Source organism: Ursus arctos, unplaced genomic scaffold (assembly GCF_023065955.2).
Source record: "Ursus arctos isolate Adak ecotype North America unplaced genomic scaffold, UrsArc2.0 scaffold_7, whole genome shotgun sequence".
Lineage (NCBI taxonomy): Eukaryota > Metazoa > Chordata > Mammalia > Carnivora > Ursidae > Ursus > Ursus arctos.
In genome coordinates, this window is record NW_026623089.1 from 60,447 (window position 1) to 84,198 (window position 23,752).

Genomic DNA, 23,752 nt, shown 5'->3' on the forward strand with positions numbered 1-23,752 from the left:
GCCAGGGACTCGTTTGCACCCCGCAAACCCGGTTTCCGCTGACTCCGCGGGGGCGGGGCGCCCCACACGACCCCGAGCGGATTCCGCTGGATTCCGCAAGCCGCGACCCCGCGTCCAGCCCAGAGCCCGGCCTCCGGGACCTTCGTCCCGGAAGTGGGGGGGACGAGCCCGGGACGTGGGGGGTAAGGGCCGAAGGCCAAAGGTCAAGAGGCGCCAGCAGGCCCGGGGGTCTCCGGGGAAGGTAAGGGCCCCAGGGCTCGGGGTCGCCAACGGCCGGCGCGGGGCTGAGGGCACCGCACAAGGCCGACCCTCCGAACCCCGCTCCCGCTCCTCAGCCCGCCGAGGCCCACAAGCCGCCCTCCGCCCCCGGACCCTCGGCCCCGCCCTCCGCCTCGCCACGCCCCCTTCCGCCCCGCTGGTCTCGCGATGCCTGCGCCGTCGCGCGACGCCGGCCCGGAGGCGGGCTGAGCCCTGACTGGTGCGGTCGGGGGCGGCTCCCGGGGCAGGACGAGCCGTCCCCACAGCGCCATGGCTGCCCTACGCGCCATGCTGTCCCGCCTCCGCGGCCCGCTGCGCCCCCGGCCCGGCTGCGCGACCTTGCGCCCCTTCGCCTCCGGTGAGTGCGGGACTGAGGGCGCTTGGGGGTCCGGCATCACGGCCGCACCCGGGACCCCCGGACCTCTGGCCGCCCCTGGAACCACCCCCCCGGCCTCACCCGGGACCTCACGCCCTCCACCAGCCTGAGCCCGGACCTCACTCCGGGGCCTGACCCCATCAGCCCTCCCACTCCTCCCTGTGCACCCGGGGCCCCGGCCCTGCCCGTCTGCTGGCCGGCTGGGCACTCCTCCCAGCACCTGCTGCCTCATTTGCTGACTTCTGGGGTTACTAGTGGCCGCTCAGTTCGGGGGGACTCAGGAGTAAGTGCTAAGACCTCGGGCCATTTCAGTTTGGTTGGTGGTGGCGGGATTCTGCAGGGTTTTCGGGACTTTCCGAGAATGTGCCGTTGGGGCCTGTGGAGTTGGCGGAGACCCCGTGTTCTGTCCAGCAGTGCCTCCTGCGCAGACCTGCCCGCGTCCACTGCTTTGCCCAAGTCCGTTTTTCAGACTCTGCCTCCGCAGCCGGCTGGGCCTGTCCTCCACTCAACCCTCAGGTCCTCCTGCAGTGCTCTTGAGGAACTCTTGGCCCTGTCGCTGAGCTGCATCCGCCTCCCTCACCTGGGTAGCCACTTACCTGCCCAGCTACCAGGGCGTGTTGATTTTACCCTAAGTTCCCTTTGATGACCCCCTTCTGCGGGTCCTGACCTGCAATCAGCAATCGTTTCCTGGGCTGCAGACACGCTGCTGCTAAGCATTTCACCAGACCCGCCGGGTGGGTGCTCGCAGACACACAGACCTGTGGCTTCTGAGGTTACCTTTCTTCCTCCCAAGGCCATACTGACCCCCCCCCCCGAGTCAGCAGCCTGCCCCTCCGGCCCATGGCGGTCACCTTTCCCCAGTGTGTGCCTCCCACTGTGTTCTGTGCACACCCCGTTTGTTCCCTCACCCAGCTGCTGTTTGTGGAAGGAGCCTATTTCCCCATCCCGTGCTTCTGCTGAATCACAGGGTGTCTGTAGTGCACGTTCTGGGACAGGTTCAAACTTCTGTGAAGGTAGAAAGTGGTGCAAAGTCTACCGTGAGGCCGAGAGCTGTGTGCTCCTGCCCGAGGACTGGACAGCGGACATGTCAGAAACACTGTCCACTGACAGGTCTGATGACTACACGAATGGAAACCCCTTCGTCCCCCAGGTGCTGGCTTTCAGTACATCATTGCAGAAAAGAAGGGGAAGAACAGCAATGTGGGCTTCATCCAGCTGAACCGCCCCAAAGCACTCAACGCACTCTGCGATGGCCTGATCATAGAGCTCAACCAGGCCCTGGAGGCCTTCGAGGAGGATCCAGCTGTGGGAGCCATCGTCGTCACGGGTGGGGAGAAGGCGTTTGCAGGTGTGTGGGCAGCGTGGCGGCAGTTGCCCAGGTGTGCAGGGGGCGGTCTGACTGTAGCATGTGGCACTGTGAACAGACTTACACCTGCGTGGGAGCATTAGAAAAGTTAGGATAACTGGGGGTTTACTTAAACATAGTGTAAACAGACACAAGAGTCACTCTGCCTGTTTAACGTTCATGCATGCTCTGCCAGCAAAATAAGATTATTCAAAGTGATTTGGGTCCTTGACAATCAGGTTCCGTGTGTTTGTCAAGGGCTTAAGTGACTGATGAATAAGCCCAGCCTTCCGAGTCCAGCTTGCATCTGTTTCCTGTCCCGCAGTCCCTCCGCATTCACCTCCATCAACACACACTGCATCACCGCTATCCCTGCTGCCCGGCTCTGTCCAGGTGGCCCGTGGGGCCCTGTGTCGGCCATTCCCAGCAGCCCGCATTGCCTACACACAGTGCACACTCGTAGCTCCCTGCTGGTTTGGGGGTGCAGCAATAGTGCGGCCTCTGCTCTTTAGTAACTGGGACTCGTTTCCACCCCCAGCTGGAGCCGATATCAAGGAGATGCAGAACCAAACATTCCAGGACTGTTACTCCAGGAAGTTCTTGAGCCACTGGGACCGACTTACCCACATCAAGAAGCCGATCATAGCTGCTGTCAATGGCTATGCTGTGAGTGTCAGACCAAGTCTCCTCTCAGCGCGCTGGGAGGCATCAGATAACTTATTTTTATTTTGAAGAGGCTGACACCGTTCCTGCCGAGTGACACCACAGATCCAGGACGTGCAGAGAGGAGGCGCTCTAGCAGCAGCTTTCGTTAGCGGGTGTTCCGCTGCTGGCTTTCCCGTTCTCAGCCCTCCCCGCGGCCCCTGTGACTCCTGGGAACAGCTCCCCTCTGCTAGGCTGTAGGCCACACGTTGGTTTTTCTGTATGGTTTCAGTGGCTCCAGCCTGCTCCGCACCTGCAGGCTGACCTCTTCTGCCACCCTCGAGAGCTCTGTGCACATAGACACTCAGAGGCACTGGGGCAGATCGTAGCGATGTGGTGAGGGCAGCTCAGCTTGTGATCATTTAACGAAGCTCCCCGTGGGTAAGGTGAGGTCAGCCATTCAGGTTCACTGGACCACAGTCGAGCCTGCTGGTTCACGAACTCTCTGTGGCGGCTGTCGAGCCCCCAAAGCTGATGAAAGAGTTTGCTGTAGGGTCCTTCACAGAGGGCGGTCGCCAGCATCAGCCAATTGTAACTAACTTGTGGAAACACTTAACTAACTTTGCATCTCTATTAGTCTTTGCTACCCTGGGCCGTGTTCATTTTGATGGGAAATTTAAATAAGCAAATGGAGTGAATTTCTGACTGGGTCCCCTGGTGGCGCCTCGTGTTTTGCAGCTTGGTGGTGGCTGCGAACTCGCTATGATGTGTGACATTATTTATGCTGGAGAAAAAGCCCAGTTTGCACAGCCGGAAATCCTACTAGGAACCATCCCAGGTAAAGAGTGATGACATCTCTAGCGTAAACTCTCCAGGTAATTCTCCAGAATCTGCCCATGTCTCAGGACCTCATGGGCTTTTCCAGTAATAGACAAAAGTATGCAGCTTGCGTCTGACAAGGGACCCTGGCTGTGGTATGAGCACTGGCTGGCGGCCGCCTGGCTATGCCCATTGCTCCCTCTGCTGACCAGCACACTAAGCCCCAGGGGACACAGCGGCACTCAGAGAGTGGCTCTGGGGGCCTCGGGTCTATGCAGGCTGCTCTGATGACTGCCGGATCCTTTGTCAGATGCTGTTAGGAAAGGCTGGCCACATGCTGCATTATAACTGCAGTGATTCCTGCTTGTGACCCTAAGTTCAGCAGAGCAGGGAATCAGATCCCCCACAAGGAGGGTAACTGGAGCCATGGGCAAACAGTGATTGCTCTGTGCCCCGAGGGGGCCACCTGATGAGAGCTCCAGGCTTATGGCTTCACAGGGTAGAGACCCTATATGTAGAGCCAGGAGCCCAGGGCATCTGCTGAGCAGCTGTCAGTCAGAAGAGGGTGCCTGGTGTCAGCTGAGAGTGAGCAAAGCCCTATATGTGTTCCGCTGTCCGTTTTGCTCTTCCCATCCCAGGGCCCAAGGCCTCTGCTTCATTGAGGCAGTGCCTGAGTCTGTTGGATTGTGGGTGTCTCCGTCAGGTGGCCCCCTTGGCTCACCCTGGCAGCCTGGGGTTCACTGTGGAGCGGACGATGGGGCAGACCACTCTTGTTCCTGCTGCAGAGCGTCAGTGAGCGGGAGGGTGAGCGGGGCGCGTGCAGGCCGGCACTGGGACGGAAGGCCACACTCAGAGCGGCCAGGGAGAGAGCCGTTGCTCTCGCTTCAAGCCCTGAGGGGGGCAGGCCACAATTGGAGGACACCCCAGCTGCCCTCCAGGTTGGGCTGGGCCAGGGTCTAAGCCGCAGGGTACACAATGTGCCAGGCGTGGGGCCTGAGTGTGGAAAGGAGCCTCCCCTGCTGTTTCTTGGGTTGCCTCCTTTCTACCCACCTGCCCCACCCAAGGGGCCCATCTTCATCCCTCGGAACTTGCTGGAAGTGTGTCCATGCCCTCTGGGCTTGCACCGGCCACGAGCCAACTATGACCAGTAGCCCTCTGCCCCTGCAGGTGCAGGGGGCACCCAGAGACTGACCCGTGCTGTTGGAAAGTCACTGGCCATGGAGATGGTTCTCACTGGTGACCGGATCTCTGCCCAGGATGCCAAGCAAGCAGGTGTGGGCCAGGGCTGCCCTATGGAGCCACCCTCATGGGGAGCTGAGTGGAGTTGGGGGAAGGGGGCTGCATCCAGGTGTGCCCGTGGGTGATCAGCACAGTGATTTTGGGTGTCCTGAGAACCCAGGGGACAAATGCCAAGCCCTAAGTCAGCAGTGGGGTATCTCCGAGACCCTCGTGGGCACACCCTTTCCCCGCCCCAGGTGATCTGCTCTTCCTCCCTGTTGGTGTGTCTGAAAGAGCCTCATGGCCCCACTTCAGGGACGCAGGCCCCACCTGCATCCCTGCAGCCCCTTGTTGGCCCCAGAAGACCCCAGCTCTAGGGGCGGCATCGTGACTCAGAGAGGCATAGCCAGTGCTGTTTGCACTTGTCATTTACCTGTTTGTGTTTAGGTCTCGTAAGCAAAATTTTTCCTGTGGAGAGACTGGTCGAAGAAGCCATCCAGTGTGCAGAGAAAATTGCCAGCAATTCTAAAATCGTAGCAGCAATGGCCAAAGAGTCCGTGAATGCAGGTACGGGTCTGCCAGGAGGAGAGATTCTGAGGGCTGGTGACACAGGAGCAGTCAGGAGCTATGGTTCTAAATGATGCATCTTAACCCACCCTGGACAGAAGTTGGGAGGATTCTTAACATTGGGATTCTGGCTCTTTTTAGAGTTCCGGTCTTTGGTTGCTGGCTCACAGATTCTCCTGAAATGTTCTGAGTTGTCCTTGGTATCAGGACCCAAGAAAGGGCCCAGCCTGAGGGACAGAGTGACAGGCGCTAGGGTGCAGGGAAATGGCTGGGTAGGGCAAGTCAGTCCCTTAAGAAAAGCCAGTCTGGCTCCTGGTAAACCCGGCTCACCTCCTGGATCCTGGTGGAAGATGCCCCTCTCCTCAGCCAGCAGTTGTGCTTGCAGCCTGGTGGCCGTGTGGGCTCACGGGACACCAGTGTGAACCAGGGACAGAGTTCATGCTGCTCCTTATTGCTCTGCGCTCTCCGTCCTCTCTCTACCAGCAGAGCAGCTCTGAGCCCTCCTGAGAATTTCTGGGGTCTTAATGTAGCAGGTTGTGCTCAGCACTGGGGTAATACTGCCCAGGGCCGGGCTGCCTGTTGAGGAGGCCATGAGCCCCGGGGTAGTTGCTGAGCCGCTCCAGGTCTTGTGCCCTTCTGCAGGGAGGCAGTCACGTCCCCCGGGCTGCTGCGGCCTTGGTCGGCTAAGCTGATGTTTGTGACGCATCCACAAAGATGAGTAGGTAGCACTCGCTTAAGAGGTGGACACTGCTGTTCTTGCAGAGGGCCGGTGAGGCCACAGTCGGAGGCACCTGCCGTCACCCCAGGTGCTCACCAAGGAAGACACTTCACCTTCGCTGGAAGGACGGCCCAGAGCAGTGGTATTCTTACCACCTGGGACTCTGTCCTGGCATATTCCTTTTTCCTCCTTCATTTTTAAGCTTTTTAAGGCATACTTAATTCTGGAGGGCTCAGTCCGTTGAGCATCTGACTCTTGGTTTTGGCTCGGGCGATGATCTCAGGGTTGCGATATTGAGCCCCCTGTCCAGTTCTGCACTTAACTTGTGACTCTCTCTCCTGCGTCTCTGCTCTCCCCATGCTCATGCACACGCGTGTTCTCTCTCTCAAAATAAAATCTTCTAAAAAATAATAAAACAGATGTAATTCTGCAGCCTCTCAAATGCTCTTGTGATTGGACAGAGTTAGCCATTGCACCCTTGGTTCCGTTCCTCGGGCCTCTCTTCTTGGGGCCACGGGGTGAAGCTCCGAGTGGGTTGCTCTGCTGGAGTCTCGCCAGGGCAGGGCATTTGGGGAGGGGGTGCTTCCCAGGCTACGGTCTAAATCACCATGAAATTAAGGCGGATGTGGGTCAGTGGGGAATGTTTCCTAGCCCCATAAAAAAGGTTGCATGTTCCCGCCTCTAACACCTGAGTTCGTAACTTCGGGGTTCTCTCTTTCAGCTTTTGAAATGACATTAACAGAGGGAAACAAGCTGGAGAAGAAGCTCTTCTATTCAACTTTTGCTACCGTGAGTAAACATTCAGTGGAGACACACGTGGTCCAGCCATAGAAATCACTGGGAATCTCCTTGTAGGCTTTTTCATCAAACACCGTTTCTGTTTGGTCAGACTGTGTGCTTTCCCTGTAGCTGATCACATGTGTTCTGTCCACAAGCATGATCTTTGCAAGTGAGCACAGTGTGTAAAAGTTCACAAGAATGAAGGGTGACTTCCTGTTACAAAAGGTCTGATGAGTTGCACCCTTAGACAGCAAGCTCCTGTATTGAAATGCACTCCGTCTGCCTATAATTTTCTACATCATTCCAGTTACTTGGAACGGAGTCTGTGTGTATTCTCATACCGCTATCTGACGCTTCAGATCAGTGTTTTCTAGGGTTTGACAGTCGCTGAAAGGGAGGCCTTCTTGTAAGTCATTAAAACCCATGTCTTAGTATCAGAAAGTCTGGTGTAGGTGTTTCATGAGACATTAGACGTGACTTCGGCTCTTGCGGAAGTAAAGGTGTGCGCGTGTACATGGCACACACCCAGGTGATGAATTAGGGCATGACCCAAACAGGCACAGCTGAGGTTCTCTGTGGGTGAGACTTTGACACAAATGAGTGGTTCCTGAATGATCACACCTGGGGGCTGGGAGGGGCATATAAAAATGCCATTTCCAGGCCAGCCCTAGGTGGTTAGGGAGTCCAGGCTATTCCCAGGTTTCCGGGTAGTCCTGATGCAGGACCCTTCCTGTGCTCCCCACGCTGGAGATCCGAGTTTCAGAGGAACCTGCCAGACTGTGAGCAAACTCAGGCAGAGCCCTGCGCTCTGCAGAGCCCCGTCCATCTCTGCCTGTGTTCCCTTTCCCACCAGGAAGATCGGAGAGAAGGGATGACCGCGTTTGTGGAAAAGAGAAAGGCCAGCTTCAAAGACCAGTGAGCGCCTCTACTTCTGCCTCGAACCCTCTACTTACAGACAAATTAGAGTCTGACCGTCTTAGAGGTAGATAAGTGCTGCTCTTGTAAAGGGCCGTGTAGGTGACACGCAGTTTATCCCTGGTGCTGGGGGCTGTCACTCTCCTGGGTGGCAGGCGGTCTTCACCCAGCAGCCATGAGAATCCGTATCGAGTGTGTTCACACGATTCTTCTTAATCAAAAAGTATGAGGGGAGGGGCGCCTGGGTGGCACAGCGGTTAGGCGTCTGCCTTCGGCTCAGGGCATGGTCCCGGTGTTATGGGATCGAGCCCCACGTCAGGCTCCTCCGCTGGGAGCCTGCTTCTTTCTCTCCCACTCCCCCAGCCTGTGTTCCCTCTCTCGCTGGCTGTCTCTCTCTCTGTCAAATAAATAAATAAAATATTAAAAAAAAAGTATTGAGGGGAGCCTGAGTGGCTCAGTCAGTTAAGTGACTGACTCTCGGCTCAGGTCGTGATCTCAGGGTCGTGGGATCGAGCCCCACGTTGGGCTCTGTGCTTGGCACAGAGTCTGCTTCAGATTCTCTCTCTCTGCCCCTCTCCCACTTGTACACATGCACTCGCTCGCTCACTCTTGAATCAATAAAAACCTTTAAAAATTCTGCTCGTGAGCCGTTGGTGGCGTGTGTAAGTTTTTGCTTGATTTCAGGAACTGAGAGATTCTTCTATGCCAAACACTCACTGTGTATAGCGAGCCACATTCACATGGATGCGCGTGCCCCGCCTGGTCGCTGTGCAGTTCCACAGCCAGTGAACGTGACCGCTCAGAGGGCAGGCGCTACTGACTACGCGGCATGTGAACCCCAGTGTGCCTCTCTTCTCTGGAAGCAAACACCACGTCACTCTTCAGACTTCTCTTTTGTCATTGTGCGTGACCACGGTCGAACAGAACAGAAGCCCATAAAGTCAGTCCCCTGGCACCCCCCCAGGGTAACCACTGTTAACAGGTATGTAGCTTTCTAGATAATTCTGCGCATGTGCAGACACACACGGCTATAGCTGTTTTCTTACAAAAATGGAATTGTGCGTCCACACTTGTCCACAGTGTGCTAACCCGTCACCTTCTGCTCCGGTCCCACAGGGGCACCCTCTTCTGTTTGACCACCATCCCTCAATTGTGGTAAAGTGTGAAACATAAAGCTCACCATCTTGACCATTTTTAAATCAGCTCGGCGGCACTGAGCGTAGTGAGACTTCGCAGCCATCCCCACCATCCATCTCCGCGCTGCTTTGTCCTTCCAGACGGACTCTGACCCTGTCAAGCACTAACCCTCGGTGCCCCTCAGCCCTGACGCTGGCTTGGCTACCTTCCTTCCGTGTCTGAATTTAACGTTTCCAGGCTCCATCAGGCGTAGCAGGTCACAGAGCTTTCTTTTCATTGCTCGGTATTATTCCTGTGAGCGTTCCGCTCGATGGCCCTGAAATCCGTGACGATACAGGAACGTCGTCTGTTTATTCCCACGGTGTTGGATGTCTCGGCTGCGTCCAGTTTCTTGTTAACGGAGCTGTTGTGGATAACACCACAGTGACCATTCTGTGCGTGACCCCTGTGCTTCGGTGTGGGCACATCTGTAAGATTTCGAGAACTGAGCCTCTGGTGCAACAGGGCTGCACGCCGTGGGGACCTGCCTGCTCCGCCCATCAGCAGCAGTCAGGACCTCCTTTCTGGTGCCTCTCAGTGCCAGCCTGGCTGAGTCTCCAGGACTGACGCTTACGTCCGAATCCCTAGGGTGTTTGCATATGCCCAGACCGGGATCAGAACTGTGGGAGGCCCCGGAATGGGTGGTCTCCTAGGCATCAGCGGTTCCTGGTGCCCAGCAGAACCGTGCTCGGGGTTGTAACACGGCGTGCCATTTGCTGTGGGAGACAGAATTTCCACAGCAAGCTTCCTCTGCTGGCTTCAGACTCTGGTGGGCCAGCTGCGTCCCCGGGATCACACCTCACAGGGCACTGGGTGACCAAGGGACCCCGGTTACAGGAAGCCACCTCTGCCCCACCAAACATCTGCCACTGAATTCGTGGGCTATTACACCAGTGCTGTAGACCCTCCATCTCTCCGGGGCATTGAGCAAAAGTCTGGAGCATGGATCAGAGACCTTCATCCTCCTGCTTGGGAGGGCTTCATGGTGAAGGGGGCTGTTACTGTCCCAGGGTGGGGCCCCAGCCTCAGAACATCCTCAGACCCTCTGAAGTGAAGCCAGGACATGTGCATCTCTCCAGGTGGGCGCTGGCATCGTGGGGTCCCAGCTGGCTCTTGGTGCTGGTGCGTACAGCAGAGCAGCTGCAGGCTAACAGATGGGCCCAGGTGAGGGGGAGAGGCCCTGCTGGCTGCCACACAACCCCCATCCCTCACCCCGTCACGCTTGCTCTATGGAGACGGCCCCACCTCTCAGGGCAACGGTGGGTGCTGCTTATAAACCCAGGGCAGGGCTCTGCCTGAGCACAGACTCCAAAGTAAGACCTGTACCTGGCTTGCCCAGGAGCTGCGCCCCGGAGCCCTCCTCCCTGGAGAGCCCACTGTCCCTCCAGCTCAGTGGTGCCCTGGGAGCACCTGTTTGTCATCCTGTCCACTTTGTCCTGCAGGAAGGTGCGGGCAGGTAGTCCAGCGACTGGAACACAGCCGAGATCATTGGGCTGGGGTGGGGCCAGGAGTGAGTACCCTCCCCACCAGGAACTGAGCTGAACTCTAAGGAGAAACCCACCTGCATTTGAGAAAGAATTGAAATGATCTTCTGCAAAGCTTTGGCTCTCTGAACACCTTAGATTACATGTTCTTGTGTCATTCTTTGCAGATAAGCCTCCGGGTCTGGGACATGTGTGTGACACGTGCTTACGCAGGAGTAGGTACGAGGGGATCTGGGTCACATTGTGTGGGCTCTCCCTGTGGGTAGGTTGCCAGACACTGGGCATTCTTCCCGGTGATAGATGTGGAAATGCTCCTTGACTAAAGGTGAATGCAGGACGCCCGGGTGGCTCAGGTGGTGAAGCGTCTGTCTTCGGCTCTGGTCACGATCTCAGGGTCCCGGGATCGAGCCCCACATCCAGCTCCCTGCAGCGGAGAGTGCTTCTCCCTCTCCCTCTGCTGCTCCCCCCACTGCTCATGCTTGCTGTCTCTCTCTCAAATAAATAAGTAAAAAATCTTAAAAAAAAAAAAAAAGCTGAATGCATAACTGGGGGTTTGTGCTGGATGACATACAACATATCCTAGATTCTAGAAGAAACAAGCAGAGGTATCCAAAGGAGGGAACCTGAAAGTTGGGCTTAATTTTTCACATGAATTGGGCAAATGGCCTCTATAATTTGAGCAGTGAGCCCCAGAGTTCTGCAGAGCCAGTTTTGAGGAGCCCATAAAAGACTTGTCTTGACACCCTTGTCTTAGCCATGCTCAGCCAGAAGCCAAGAAATGGTTAAATGTTGAATCCGCACATGGGAGTCTCTGTGTGCCTCGGAGGTCTGTATTCACAGGGTTTTCTGGGCTCCAGAACTCGGCAGGAACAGGAGCCCACCCCCTAGGCCTGGCCGAATGAGACCTGGCTCCAGGCCTAGCCATGAGTGATGGTGTTGCTGACTACCCTGAGAAGGACTGTCCCAGGGCCACAAACCCTACAGAGAGGCTCCTACCCCCTCTGAGTTAATAGACCTCTGACCCCATGTTGTTTGGGATTTTGATTTGTTTTTAAAGTTGAAATCTTGCCTTCTCACCTGTGCCGCTTGGGTGGCCCAGGTGCAGGGCCTGTTGTCCTCCCCATCCCCCATGCCCTGGGCAGCTCCTGACTCGACTCTGCCCAGTGAGGCCAGCCCAGGGCCCTGTGTTCCTGGCCCCGCTAGATGTCGGGCTGCTTTCCAAGTGGCTCCCTTGAGCAGCTGGGTTTCCAGGGCCCAGTGGTGAAACACAGAGGCGTCTTTACCTTCTTCAAGTTTTTGCTGTGGCTTTCTTGTCTTTTGTGTGAAAGCCTTCCGAGGAGCGGCCAGGCCTCCCAGCATTTCATGTCACCACAGGGCTGGGAGCCATGACAGTAGCACTGACCACACAACCATGAGTCCGTTGGGAATGAAGTAGAAGGTGGGCTCCAGAGGGAGAGAGCCTGGCCGTGGGCTCTGGGCGAGCTGGCGCTGAACAGGATCCCGTCTGCAGGGTGGGCAATGAGGTTTGCTGGTGGGTCTTTAAGCAGGCTTATGACCAGGCCAGCACCCGTGTGGGCACCTGCACTGCTGTCTGCCCTCCAGCCTGAGTGTGGGAGACGGATCAGAAGAGAGCGGACATAGAGTGAGAGCCGAGGACAGTCAGTAGGGCTCTTGGCATCCATGCTGGCCACCTGCATCAGTCAGCTATAGCCGCATAACCAATGATTCCTAAATTTAGCAGCTTAAGGCAGCAGCTGTCAGTTACTCTTTCTCACAGTCTGTATGGGTCAGCTTGTCTTTACCCCACGATGTCCAGGTCCTCAGCTGGAACCTCCTGACCGACCACCCACTCTGGGTGAGACCCACCAACTGGGCCTCGCTGGGGCTAAGGGCCAAAATAGCCACAGGGAGGCTCTCTGTGTGCCCTAGGCTTCCTGCCAAGACCGCGTCTGGGTTGCCTGGACAAGCGTCCTGAGGAGAGGGTCAGGAGGAAGCCGTACGGCCTTCTACGACCTCCCCGCAGAAGCACCATTTCCAGCACACCCTTTGGGTTGAAGAAGTCGCGAAGATCCACCCGGTTCAAGGGAAGGGAGGAGGTGTGCCCACGGCACTGCGGGATGGCAGCTGGTGTGCCACCATTTTTGGAAGACAGCCTGCTGCACATCCAGCCAGGACCCGGCCCTGGACACAGCGCGGGGCACGCAGAGGCCGCGGGGTGCGCCTCTGCAGGGGTGGGCATCTGCCAGCAGGGACGTGGGGGCACCCGACCAGGAAAGCACAGTATGGTGGGTTGGTGGTCCCAGCACCCGGCCAGCGCCGGCGAGCCGCAGCCCTCCCTGCGGCCAGCCCTTCGGGGCGCCGCCGGGGGACCCTCCCCACCGCCGGGTCTTGCGCGCCTTCCTGCCCCGCCCCTTCCGCCGAGGCCACGCCCCTTCCGTCGAGGCCACGCCCCTCCGCTCCAGCCCCGGAGATCATGGTGGTGCTGAAGGGCGTCCCCGCGCTGCTGTCCCCTGAGCTGCTCTATGCCCTGGCGCGGATGGGGCACGGAGACGAGATCGGTGAGGGGCGGGGACAGGGCCTCGGGCAGAAGCCGGGCGAGACGCGCGCGGGGCCCCCCGCCACCCCAGGCCCCGCAGGGGTCCGGACTCGGGCTGTGCCCCCAGCCGGGAGGCGACGGCTCCCCAAGCCCGGGAAGAGCCGGGTCCTGCGGTGGAGGCATTTGGCCGCTCCGTCCCACTTCCGAATAGGACACCCCCACCCCCCACATTCGTTAGGAAACTGAGGCCCGGTTGGTGGCCCAAGCCCCTGCCCAGACCTTGGTCGGCCCCAGGCGGTCACGAGGACGGTGGCCCTTGGTCCAGGCGGGGCTGTGTCCGGCAGGTCCGGTCCCTCCCCCAGCCCGGCTTTCTGGGGGCCCCGGCGGCCAAGTTCCCAGCTCCGGCCTCAGGCCCCGTGTGCCGCTCATTCTCCAGACCCCCTCCCAGACGGCCCCCCGGGGTCCAAGCTCCTTCCTCGTCCTCGTACCCCGGCAGCTTCTGCGCTTGGAAACTTGCTCTCCCCGCCCCCACCTCGGACGAAAGGGGTCGGGGAGGGCAGTGGGCGTGCTCTAACGTGTGGGACAGGTGACCCGAGGTCTGTGCCCACCCACGCGGTGGGAAGGTGGGCTGCGCGGACCCACGGACCCACCAGGGGATGTCTGACCGGGTTGGATGGCTGTGCAGTTTTTGCAGACGTGAACTTCCCCACCTCCTCCATATGCAGGGGTGGACCGGAGGAGATCCGCGCAGATGGTGAGTGGAGTTAGGGTGGATGGGCAGTGGTCCCAGCTCTGGGCTCCCCAAGTGCCTCCGCTCTGCCCCCAGCCCCACTTATTCCCAGTACCCACCAGTGACCCAGGAAATCCCAGTGCCAGGACCCACGGAGACCTTTTTCAACCCCGGGGCCCCCTGCTCCGTCTCAGACACCTCTTGGTAACTTCTTGCAAGTGGGGAAACTGAGGCCCAATGCCTTGTTGGCTGGCTGAGCACTGGTGCACCCCTGTCCCCCACAGCCCAGGTCAGGTGTTCAGCTTTTATTCTGCTACAGAAATCCCAGTACTGGTGACCTGACCTCACAGGCTCCAGGTGCCCCTGTGCCCTGTTTCTGAGACCCTCTGACCCTCAGGGGTGGGCAGGAAGCTGGGCCGGAGGGGCCTGGAGCCAGGTCCCCAAGGTGATGGTAGTATCAGAGTTAGTATCAAGAGTAAGGGGGTGGGGGAGGTGTGAGGACACCAGTGTCCTGCCTTGTCCTGTCCTACCTGGGCTGGCAGTGGGCTCAGACTGGGCCTGACTGTCTCCCCGCCCTCAGCAACTGTCTGAGAGGGGACACAACTCTCCCTGCAACATTGAGGCCACGGAGGCACAGAGATGTGAAATGCGGGGTAAACCAGCCCCTCTGAACAGAGCGGGCCAGTGGTCTGAGGCCTGTTCAGTGGCTGCTGCCCCCAGACCCAGTGGCCTTGGCTTCCAGCCTCTGCTGAGGGAGATGAGCCAGCCATGCCTCAGTTTACACTGCGGGCCTGAATGCTAGAAGATAAGGAGTGACCCACATGCCCTGCAAGTTAGTGGAGACAAGCAGTCAGGTGCACAGACAAGTCAAACCAGAGAAAAAGGCAGAAGAAAATGCACTCAGGATAGCAGGCTTTCCCACCAGCAGGCGATTCTTTCTTGTCACCAGCTCTGCATTTCCCCGTTTTGTACAACCAGCACAAGTCCCTTTAACGATGAGAAACCAGCTTTACAGGAGAGCAGGGACCTTGGAGACCGGTGGGCGGCTTTGGGGGCAGCCTGGGGCAAGAACAGCCTCTTCCCAGACCCCAGTATCCTCACCACAGGATAAAGGTGGCAACCCAGGGGTCATCTGGGGGAACTGGGGTCAGGGAAGTGGCCCAGGTGCGCCTCCTGGTGGATGGGTGTTTGAGGTCGCCACCAATAACCGGTGCGGTGCAGACTGAAGGGCAGGGCGAGCCCAGAGCCAGGATGGTCACAGGTGCTATGGCAGGGAGGTGCCAGTGTGACCCTAATACATGTCACCAGGCAGGCAGCAGGTGCCTGCAGCCCCGGCTCCGTCCCAGGCCCAAGGCCATCCTTGCTGGCCGGCTTAGTGAGGCCCAGGATAAAGGGCGTGGGCAGGCCCAGAAGGCTGCTGGCACTGTTGGGGACTGGGTGGGAGAGGGCTGCATCTGAGGCTGGCACTCTGCCCTCAGGCCTGGGCATCCCACAGCTCCTGGAGGCCGTGCTGAAGCTGCTGCCGCTGGACACCTATGTAGAGACCCCGGTGAGTGCCTGTCACCACGCTGCCCCTCCCTGCTCGGGGCCTTGGTTTCTTCTTTGTCAGAGCTCAGAGGACCCACTTACCTCGAAGGGTGGGACAAAGCCATGTGCCCCCAAAGGGCCCTGACCCTGCTCAGAGGACCCCTGAACTGTCACCCAGTGTGGGGGGGAAGGGGGTGCTGGAAGTCCCCAGGGCAGCTGGATGGGTAGCCCACACAGCTGACCCCTGTCCCTAGGCTGCTGTCATGGAGCTGGTGCCCAGCGATAGGAAGACGGGCCTTCAGACTCCAGTGTGGAGGAGCTACCAGTCCATCCTATTTGAGGCCGGCTGCGTGGTGAGGCTGCAGCCCCCACCAAGGGAGCTCTCAGGGACCCTCTGTACCTCCTGGGAGGCCGGGGAGGAGAAAAAGACAGGGGCCCCAGGTCCACCCTACAGTTGTGGCTCACTTGCTCACCCTCCACAGAAGAGTGACCCTGGGGATGTGACTGGCCCCTGCGCCCAACCTCCCACCTCTCAGGTCACGGACCCTGTTGTGGCCTGGGGTCCCTCACCCACCCCAGCCTATGTGAGTGGAACCAGGGGCAAGTAGGGCTCCCCTGGCCCCTGTCTGATGGTCAGAGGCCTGGCCTAATGCTGTGTGTAACCCCCACATAGTAAGGGGATGAATCTGTTCCCCCAGGACCTCCCACCAGCACGTCTTGGGCAGGACCCACCTGAGGAGAGGCTGCCTGGGACTCCCATCCTGGGCAGGGGCCCTCCAGCCGTCAGGCCAACTCCCAAGGGACACAAGGGCCCCAGGCAGCTGGCCACCACAGCCCCCCATGTCCCTGCCTGTCCAGTCCTCGCAGCTCAGAGGCTGAGCACCCTCGGGACCCCAGCCAGGAGAGCCAGAGACACGAGCGCAGGGCGGCCATGTCTCCTCATGCCCCTGGCGCCTGCTTGGACCCTGAGGGTTTCTGAGAAGGCCCCTCAAACATGACATTTTTGCCTTCCAGAGCACGCTGGCGAAGATAGAGAGGTTTGAGTTTTATGAGCGGGCCAAAAAGGCTTTTGCCGTTGTAGCAACTGGGTGAGTTCTGGCCGCGTCCACAGGGTCCTGCAGGGCCCTGCTCGTCAGGGCAGGATCGGCTGGGTCTGGCTGGGTCTGGGTCATATGGGGCACTCCCCCTACCCGCTGCTCAGCCCCTGCCCTCACTGAGACTAGAGGTCCCCTGGGAATAGGATTATCAAGGGATTTGCCTGAAGACCGGTCCCTAGACCTGTCTACTGGGTGGGATGGAAGTGGACGGGGTGGGCGGCAGAGCAGGGATCCCAGCTTGGTTCTCAGCTCAGCTCCTTATGCAGGGAGACGGCCCTCTATGGAAACCTCATCCTCAAGAAGGGGGTGCTGGCCCCCGAGGCCCTGTTCTAGGCCTGGCGAAGAGCCCTGGGCCCAGAGAGGAATGTGGATCTCTAAGCCAGACAACGGACAAACTGGCCCTGCCCTGCTCAGCCCTGACTGCACCCAACTGGGGACCCCAGGGGCCAGGCTGGTCCTTGCAGGGTGGGGGGAGGGGCCACTGACTGGCACCGGGATTCACCCCATTTATGACAATGATGTGAAGTGTGATGACTTGTCAGTGTTCAGTCCAGAGGTTGCAATGACATCCCCGTCCTCACGAAGACTTGTTTGGCACCAAACACAAGGGAAGCCATTGGCTCCTCAGAGCACCCCCACCACCACCACCCCGCACTCATGCATCCTGAGGTGGGAAGGAAGGCCTCCCTCCTCCCTACAGGTTTGGGTGGCCTGACTCTGAGAAGTCCCTGGGTTCAGGACAGGAGCTCACACAAGTAGAGATCCTCATGTGAGGAGACCCCCCAGAGCGCTGGGCTGGGGGCCCATGACTGCACTGCAGAGGCCTGGGGGTGGGTGGAGTAGCTGCTCGGGGGGCCCTGAGTGGAGAGGGGGTTTTGCCATCAGCCCCCCAGGCTGCAGACACTCAGGTGACCCTTGAGAAGACCAGGGCCGTTCCTTCAGCCCCAAAGGCAGGAGGGCAGGTGGCCGGGGTTGGTCTGGGTGCTGGTGAGGGTGGGGGCCGGTCGTCTGTTCCCTCTCTCCAGTGATTGGGTGCCTGCTGAACACACAGGAGCCTGAGCTGTCCTAGGAAGTGGGCTGGTGGGGTGGGGAGGTAAAGGACATGAGGACGCCCCCTGCCCAGCAGGCAAAGGGCCAGCCCACCTGAAGGCAGCATGTCGGGGGGAGGCTGTGATGGCTTCCAGCGTCAGGCTTGGGCTGGGGCTCAGGGTGGGAGCATCCTGCCACCACTGCTCTGGACTCCAGGGGCTTCCCAAACCCTCTTCCTCCCCTTCAGGCCCTCCTTTAGACATGCGGGTGCAGACGCTGGCATGAACGGAGGGTCCTGGACCTCTGGGTCCCTCAGAGCCTGGGGAAGACTCCCATGCTTGGGACCAGGGCTGGTGTCCCGGACGTCAAGGAGACCCTGGAGGGCAGGCCGCCCACTGGGCTGGAGATCTGGGGCTCAGCCTGGGGAAGGGACCCTGCCCGGGGTCAGTCACTGCCAGGGCTTAACCTCAGACCCCTGACCCCACTTCTAGCTGCACAAAGGCCTTTCTTTAAACAGCTTTGTTGAGACGTAACTGACATATAATAAACTGTACACCCTTGAAGTGTGCAGTTAAGTGTCTTTGGATACCGTCTACACTTGAGAGCTGCTTGCCTCTGCCAGTGTCTCCTGCTCATGAGGCTTGCACACGTCAGCTGCCCACTCCCAAATCCCTAGCTCGCCCTGCCTCTCCAGGTGCTCTCAGCCACATGACCGTACCCTTGGGTTGGAGGAAATGCCCATGGGGAGACCTGGCTCCAGTGATGCGGGAGAGAGACTTGGCAACAAACCACCCTGGGCTGCCCAGGGCCGTGGCCACCACTGACCTTGGATCTGAGCTGGGCGCTGGGCCCCCACTGCCCATACCAAATTGTTCCGAGATGGCTATCCTCGACCTGACGGGGGTGACCTGCGGGCCTGCTAACCCTCACATGCGCCATGCGGTATACAGTCTGGGGCCTCCCCACCCACGTGGCTCCTCGGGTCTGGGGCAAGAGCAGCTGCAAGGTACACAGCGGTGAGGCTGGGACCCACTCTGCTGCTGTTAGGGAGGACCGTGAACAGGTCACTGTCCAGTCTGGGGTCCCTTCCTCAGTAACTTGGGGATGACAGTGCCCCCCCCCCACTTGGTGGTACAATGCCAGGCAGTGAGCACGTGAGCCATCAGGCAGAGCTCAGGGCGTGGGCCTCCATTCAAGTCCTCAGAGGGGACTGGCGGGAGGACACCCTGGACAAGCCCCCTGTCCCCGGAGCAGCCGGATGCATCAGAATCAACCACTTGGTGGCCTCTCAGGCTGGGGACTGGGAGGCACTCAGTGCTTCCCTCTTGATGCAGGGCCGTGATCACCACCCAGAAACCCCATCTGCGTTGCACGTACAGTCAGCACACACTCAGTACGTGAAACAATCGAGTCCGTGCCCGCAGCTGCAGGGTCGGGCCCACAGCCGCAGGGTCAGGCCGTGCCCTTGGATCAGGGCCCCTCAGACCGCGCTGGGCAAGCACCCAGAGAATGAGGAGGATTGGGAGTCGGCCTCAGTCCTGCACCGCCACCCCCCCACACCGAGCGCCCACTGACGGCCTCCTGCCATATTTTCAGGGCCCATCTGCGGGGAGCTGACTGGTCCCAACCACTGACCTCTACCGTGCCCCTGGCCCCATCCCAACACACAAGGAGGAGGCCTAAGGGAAGCAGATCATCCTGGGAGCAGGGGTGCTGGGTTGGGGGAGCTTTGGGGGCTCTTGATGTGTGGGGACAAGCCTGTGGTGCCAGGAGGACACGGGCCTCCCTTCCTCAGACAGAGCAGGCTAGGGCCACAGTCGCCGTTCCTGAAGACGCATGTCTCCACCTCTGCAAGGTTTATTTTCCCAGCTGGGGAGGGGTCAGGGCCCCCAGGAGTCCTCCCTGGGGTGGTAGATGTGGTCTCGATCCTCCTCTGGCCCTTGAAGCCCCTGGGGAGGTGACAGTGCCCAAGACCAGAGCCCTGCCTCCTCCTGGGCCTCCTCGGCCTCGCCGGGCGGTGGGTGGTACAGGTCATCACGGTCGGGCTCAGGGTCCCACCTGGGGCTTGGAGCGTGGCCCAGGGTGTCCTCTGTCCCTGCCTGGGCCTTGGTGCCTACACACAAGAACATGGGATGGGGGCGTGGTTTCCCTCTGGAGGATGTCGACTCCAATGAAGCTCCCCTGCTGTGACCTTGTTCCCCACCCCACCCCGCCCCGGGGTGCCCACCTTGACCTTGCCGTCTCTCCCACGTGTCAGCTGCAAGCTTTGGTGCCACTAGCAGCCCCATGAGCCGGTTGTCCTTTTTCAGAGTTTCCACCACTCGGGCGCCCCAGGCCCTGCAAGCACAGCTGGGTCAGGTTCCTCTGCGCCCCTGGAGGCAGCCAGCCAGCCCCGCCAGTGAGGGTGCCCACTGCCTTCTGAGCAGCCTAGGGGCCCTGGGCAGGAGACCTAGCAGGACATTGCTCCCCCCGAGTCCTTGGTGGCTCTGTTCCATCACCCACAAGGGGCCCTGGGACAAGCACCACTGCCCCCCCCCCGCCCCCACCACCCAAGAGGTATGGCCAGGCCAACTCCACGGAACCCAGACCCGCAGGCCAGGCATCCCCACCACATCCCTGAGCTGCAGAGGGCCCAGGAGGGTCGGAGTGTCCCTTGGGAGGTATGCTAAGGGTGTCCCCTGAGAAAACATCCTGCCCCAGCCGTGGGTCGTGGAAACCCGGAGGAACTCGAGCAGGAGCTCCCTCCTGTTCCAGATGCCAGGCCTATGGAGGCTGCAGAGTGGCTCTCTGTCCTCTAGCCTGGCCCAGCGTGGCCCTGGGGGAGAAACCAGCTGGGGTTGCCTCATGCAAGTGCAGAGAAGGGGGCATGGCTTAGAAGTGCCTCTGTCTGTGGCCAGGGCCCTGGGGTGCGGGGTAGCCATCCTGGAGGCTGCTAGGAGAGCTAAGGGATCATCCTGGAGCTCCGCCCCCCCAGCTCTGGTAGGTCGCTGACAGATCCTGTGGTCTCTCATGCTGTCTGGAGCATTTCCCCCTCTCTGAAGCTGTGGGCAGGGCTTCCCCACCATCCACAACGCCCTTAGCTTAGGGGGTTCCCAGAAGGGGCAACAGCAGGGGAATGCAGAAGGAGCTTCTGGGGGCACTCACTCCTCCATGTCCTGCTCAGGGGACCCGCTGTAGCCTTTGGTCTTGATGAGGACCTGGAAGAGGGAGGTCAGAGAACACCTGCAGAGAGATGGCTCCAAGGCCCCCTGGGCCACACTTGCTGACTCCACCCCCACCCCCCACCCCCCCACCCAGGGACTGGACCGAGGCCATGTGATTCCTGGAGAGACAGGACCATCCCTGGGGCTGCGTGTGCACCACCCCTCCCCGGCTGATGGCCTGAGGAAGAGGGGGTCAGTCCCTCTGAGTCCAGCCTTCTGTGGAGCAAGGTGAGCACAGGGGAATGAATGAGACGTGGCCCCTGGGGAGTGACCAGCTGTCTGTTGCCAGGAAGGACTGGGCGGGCCTTCCCCTCCACCTGGTCTTTCCCAGGTGTGCAGGTCTGAGTGGCCTTGACCCAAGGCAGGGTAGGGGGAAGAGGGATGGGGAGACACGGCGTGACCCCAGTTGGCACAGAGAGCACCTGAGTAGCATGCACAAGAGGGAGGACCTGCTCGAATCACAGTGCAAGTGAGTGTCATCAAGGACCCCTTCCTCTACCTGGACCACCTGTGTGTTCGTGAGCCTTGCCCACCAGACCCCACAGAGGGCCCGCTCCTCTTCATCCTCAGGGTCCCTCCTGGTGCCCACAGGGCCACCCGCTGCACGGGGACCTGAAGTCACCCCAGTGTGGCACCCTTTCTTCACATTCCTTGCTGGTGGGGCAGGGGCCGGGAGGAGCCCACACATACCTGGGGCAGGGAAGCCGAGCCTGCCTCCGCCAGCAGCAGAGCCACCAGGCTGGTGGCCAGGAGGAGCCTGAGGGGACCAGAGAGGAGAGTGAGAGGCAGGCCGGGTTGCTCCTGCCCATCAGCTTCCAGGCAGGACTCCTGTCCGGGCAGCCCAGGGTGGCTGGCAGCGTGGGTCCTGGCCAGGGACGTTTTACTCTCTCTCCATCTCACAGACCAAGGACACACAGGCACAGAGAGGTGGGACCGCCACAGGCCCACACTTGCTCCCAGGGACCACTGCCCTGCAGCACCCTACATTCTGGACAGACCCTACGCTGCACGCACAGGCCACCAGGTGGCTAGGATGGTCCATGCCTTTCCTCCAGCCCTGGGCATCTGTGCTGGCAGCTGCAAACGGACACATGCCCCCTTGGGCACAGAGCGGTGAAGGCTCACAGCATCCTGGGCTTAGGTGCTGATAGGCTAGCACTTGGGGCAAGGATCTCAGTGCTCCGTGTGTCCGTGGCACCCTTGAAGCTGTGCACGGTGGCTCCCTCAGGGCCGGACTGCACCTTGCTCATCTCAGAGCTGTGGGTGGACAGTGGTGCCAGTGCCGGGGCAGGCAGCCCGGGAGGAGGCAGGCAGAATGGGGTGCTCTTCCCGGACACATTCAACTTGACCCCTAGGGTGGCCAGGATGGCCAACGGGAGAGGAGCCAAGGACCGGGCCTCAAGCAGGGAGTCTGAGGAGTGATGGCCAAAGGTAGGAGACACAAAAACTCACACACAGGACCAGTGACCACTGGACCAAGCAGGAAAGGTCCTGGAAGGCTCATCCAAGACAGGAGAGGAGAGGACGGGAGACTGACTGGTGCCTGCTGTGCGTGTGCGTGGTTGTGTTTTTGCACGGTGTGTGTGCGTGCACGGTGCCTATGGTGTGCATGTGTCTTGTTAAAAAACAAGACAACAGGCCCAAAATGGAATCGCTCGCCCCAAGCCCCAGGTCACCGACCCGAACCCAGAAATGGACCCTTAAAGCAGTGAGGCAGGAACCGCCGGTCAGCCCTGGGGAGGTCCTCTGCCCAACAGGCCCCCGCGTCCATCCCCTAAGGAAAAGTCACCCTGCGATGACCGACCGCGTTTTGCTACTGCAACTTCCTCGTCCTGCTCCCCGCTGCCTGTAATTCCCCGTACAGCATCTCGAGCGCCTTCCTGTCTGCTGGATGGGATGCCGCCCGATTCTAACTGATTTTGCTCAAAAAAACTCAAAATTTTAATATGCGTCTGTTTATCTTTTAACCATCTGTGTGCACACAGGGCTCTTCCTGATGCTCTGGAGAAGGGTTCTTTCTGTCTCTGCAGCTGGCTAGGGGGCAGTCTGGGCACGGCTGGGAAGGGCTGGGGAGCCCAGGGGGTCAGCAGGGACCTGAGATCAAGGCTTTCTACAAGCTGCCCCCCCCACCACAGATTCCAGTCCCACAAAGACCTTTGCTTCTTCCCCAAGTGGCTCAGCACTTTGGAGTGAGGGTTCCTGTGCATGCCATGGGAGCCAAAGGGTGGGGGCGTGCCCTTGACCTCGAGGCACTGGCCTGGTCTGGTTCAGCTGCCCTGCCTCTCCTGGGCACTGACCCCCAGACAGAGGCCAGCTCACGTGCCGGCAGGGGCTGAACTGCGGACCTGTGCTGACGTGTCTGGACTCCACACCCACCACCACGCTGTCCAGCTAAGCCTGGGAAAGCACCTCACAGGATAGGACGCTGCTGGGTCCAGGGAGCGGGGGTGGCAATGAGGAGCATGGGGCATCCTGGCTGTGGGCCCCCTGTAGGCCTCTCTCCAGGAAGACAAGGGTTCCCAAGGCCCCCAAGCCACCCAACGACCTCTCTACAAGGGAGGTATGGCCTCTGGTTCACACTGGGGTTCCAAGGAGAACCCCCCAGAACAGGAGGGCAAGGGGAGAGCTCTGGTTTAGAGAAGGAGGAAAGGGGACCCCACAGGAGGGAGATAGCCTCTGACTCTGGGCCCAGCACACCCCTGCCTCCAGGGTGATGTCCCCTAAGGGTAGCATCTCACCCCTGCTCTTAGCCCCTACCAGCCTCCAGCCTCCTCTTCTTGACCCAAGCCCTTCTTTTGGGCAGTCACAGACCTGGTGCCTCCTCCCTCCCCTGTCCAGGGGTGATTCTCTGCTGGGTCAAGGGACCCCAAGGGACAGGTGTGCTCCCTCTCTCATGGGGATCCCAGGGGTGGCCCTCAAAGCTGGTGCCCAGACGCAGACACCAGGTGGGGAACAGTCAAGGTAGCTCGGGAGGGAGAGCTCCGGCAGCCCGGGGACTGCAGCCGAACACCGGTCTGAGGACAGAGAGCCACTCCTTCCTCCCCGCCGACTGCCTCCCCTGGAACCAGCCCGAGCTGGGAAGGAGGTACCCCGGGGGCTGGGGGGGCTGGCTTCACAGGCATTGGGCATTACCTCCTCATGATGGAGTCCCCTTCTCAGCGTAGACGGTGCTCGGGGGGACCCGAAGTTCCAGATCCAAGCCGACAGTGACTCGGACAACTGGCCCTGCCCCTCCCCACCCAGGTTCCTCAGGGGTTTATGGCCCCATGTGGGCGTACCTGGACAGAGGTCAGAGACCAGAGATCCCAACGGCACCGGTGACGGGTGCTACC

General features: G+C 59.9%; 3 protein-coding genes across 10 annotated transcripts; 2 read left to right on the plus strand and 1 right to left on the minus strand.

Moving 5' to 3' along the window:
• Positions 1-460: 460 nt before the first annotated feature.
• On the plus strand, positions 461-8,284 carry ECHS1 (enoyl-CoA hydratase, short chain 1). The gene is made up of 8 exons (XM_026494500.4): positions 461-616; positions 1,785-1,982; positions 2,518-2,645; positions 3,360-3,459; positions 4,608-4,712; positions 5,106-5,225; positions 6,665-6,732; positions 7,577-8,284. Exons 1-8 carry the CDS (start codon positions 529-531, stop codon positions 7,640-7,642), a joined length of 873 nt encoding a protein of 290 aa, XP_026350285.1. The 5' UTR covers positions 461-528; the 3' UTR covers positions 7,643-8,284.
• A 4,443-nt stretch (positions 8,285-12,727) lies between these two features.
• FUOM (fucose mutarotase) lies at positions 12,728-22,365 on the plus strand. Of its 7 annotated transcripts, XM_026494505.4 has the most exons (7): positions 12,728-12,856; positions 13,520-13,588; positions 15,043-15,113; positions 15,346-15,444; positions 20,515-20,648; positions 21,776-21,851; positions 22,086-22,180. In XM_026494505.4, exons 1-6 carry the CDS (start codon positions 12,772-12,774, stop codon positions 21,840-21,842), a joined length of 525 nt encoding a protein of 174 aa, XP_026350290.1. In that variant the 5' UTR covers positions 12,728-12,771; the 3' UTR covers positions 21,843-21,851; positions 22,086-22,180. The 7 variants fall into 7 exon arrangements, with proteins under 7 accessions (XP_026350290.1, XP_026350286.1, XP_026350288.1 ...); XM_026494501.4 differs by lacking the exon at positions 21,776-21,851 and having other exon boundaries at positions 22,086-22,365; XM_057308230.1 differs by adding an exon at positions 16,106-16,179 and having other exon boundaries at positions 12,729-12,856; positions 20,515-22,365.
• On the minus strand, positions 19,035-23,728 carry PRAP1 (proline rich acidic protein 1). Of its 2 annotated transcripts, none has more exons than XM_044382284.3 (5): positions 23,553-23,728; positions 21,111-21,177; positions 20,362-20,414; positions 19,451-19,554; positions 19,035-19,330 (listed from the first exon to the last, which is right to left on the minus strand). In XM_044382284.3, exons 1-5 carry the CDS (start codon positions 23,558-23,560, stop codon positions 19,098-19,100), a joined length of 465 nt encoding a protein of 154 aa, XP_044238219.1. In that variant the 5' UTR covers positions 23,561-23,728; the 3' UTR covers positions 19,035-19,097. The 2 variants fall into 2 exon arrangements, with proteins under 2 accessions (XP_044238219.1, XP_026350294.1); XM_026494509.4 differs by having other exon boundaries at positions 19,445-19,554; positions 23,553-23,713.
• Positions 23,729-23,752: the final 24 nt, after the last annotated feature.

Bases quoted from the DNA above. Each gene is read 5' to 3' on its own strand.
- PRAP1 (XM_026494509.4), bottom strand. The intron at 19,555-20,361 runs GTGAGTGCCCCC...CTGTGCTTGCAG, and splicing joins CCTGAGCAGGACATGGAGGA to GGCCTGGGGCGCCCGAGTGG. The intron at 19,331-19,444 runs GTGGGCACCCCG...TCTTGTGTGTAG, and splicing joins GGAGAGACGGCAAGGTCAAG to GCACCAAGGCCCAGGCAGGG.
- FUOM (XM_026494501.4), top strand. From the start codon at position 12,772: ATGGTGGTGCTGAAGGGCGTCCCCGCGCTGCTGTCCCCTGAGCTGCTC. The intron at 12,857-13,519 runs GTGAGGGGCGGG...ATGGCTGTGCAG, and splicing joins GGGGCACGGAGACGAGATCG to TTTTTGCAGACGTGAACTTC. The intron at 15,114-15,345 runs GTGAGTGCCTGT...CCCTGTCCCTAG, and splicing joins ACACCTATGTAGAGACCCCG to GCTGCTGTCATGGAGCTGGT.
- ECHS1 (XM_026494500.4), top strand. From the start codon at position 529: ATGGCTGCCCTACGCGCCATGCTGTCCCGCCTCCGCGGCCCGCTGCGC. The intron at 617-1,784 runs GTGAGTGCGGGA...TTCGTCCCCCAG, and splicing joins CTTGCGCCCCTTCGCCTCCG to GTGCTGGCTTTCAGTACATC. The intron at 5,226-6,664 runs GTACGGGTCTGC...TCTCTCTTTCAG, and splicing joins CAAAGAGTCCGTGAATGCAG to CTTTTGAAATGACATTAACA.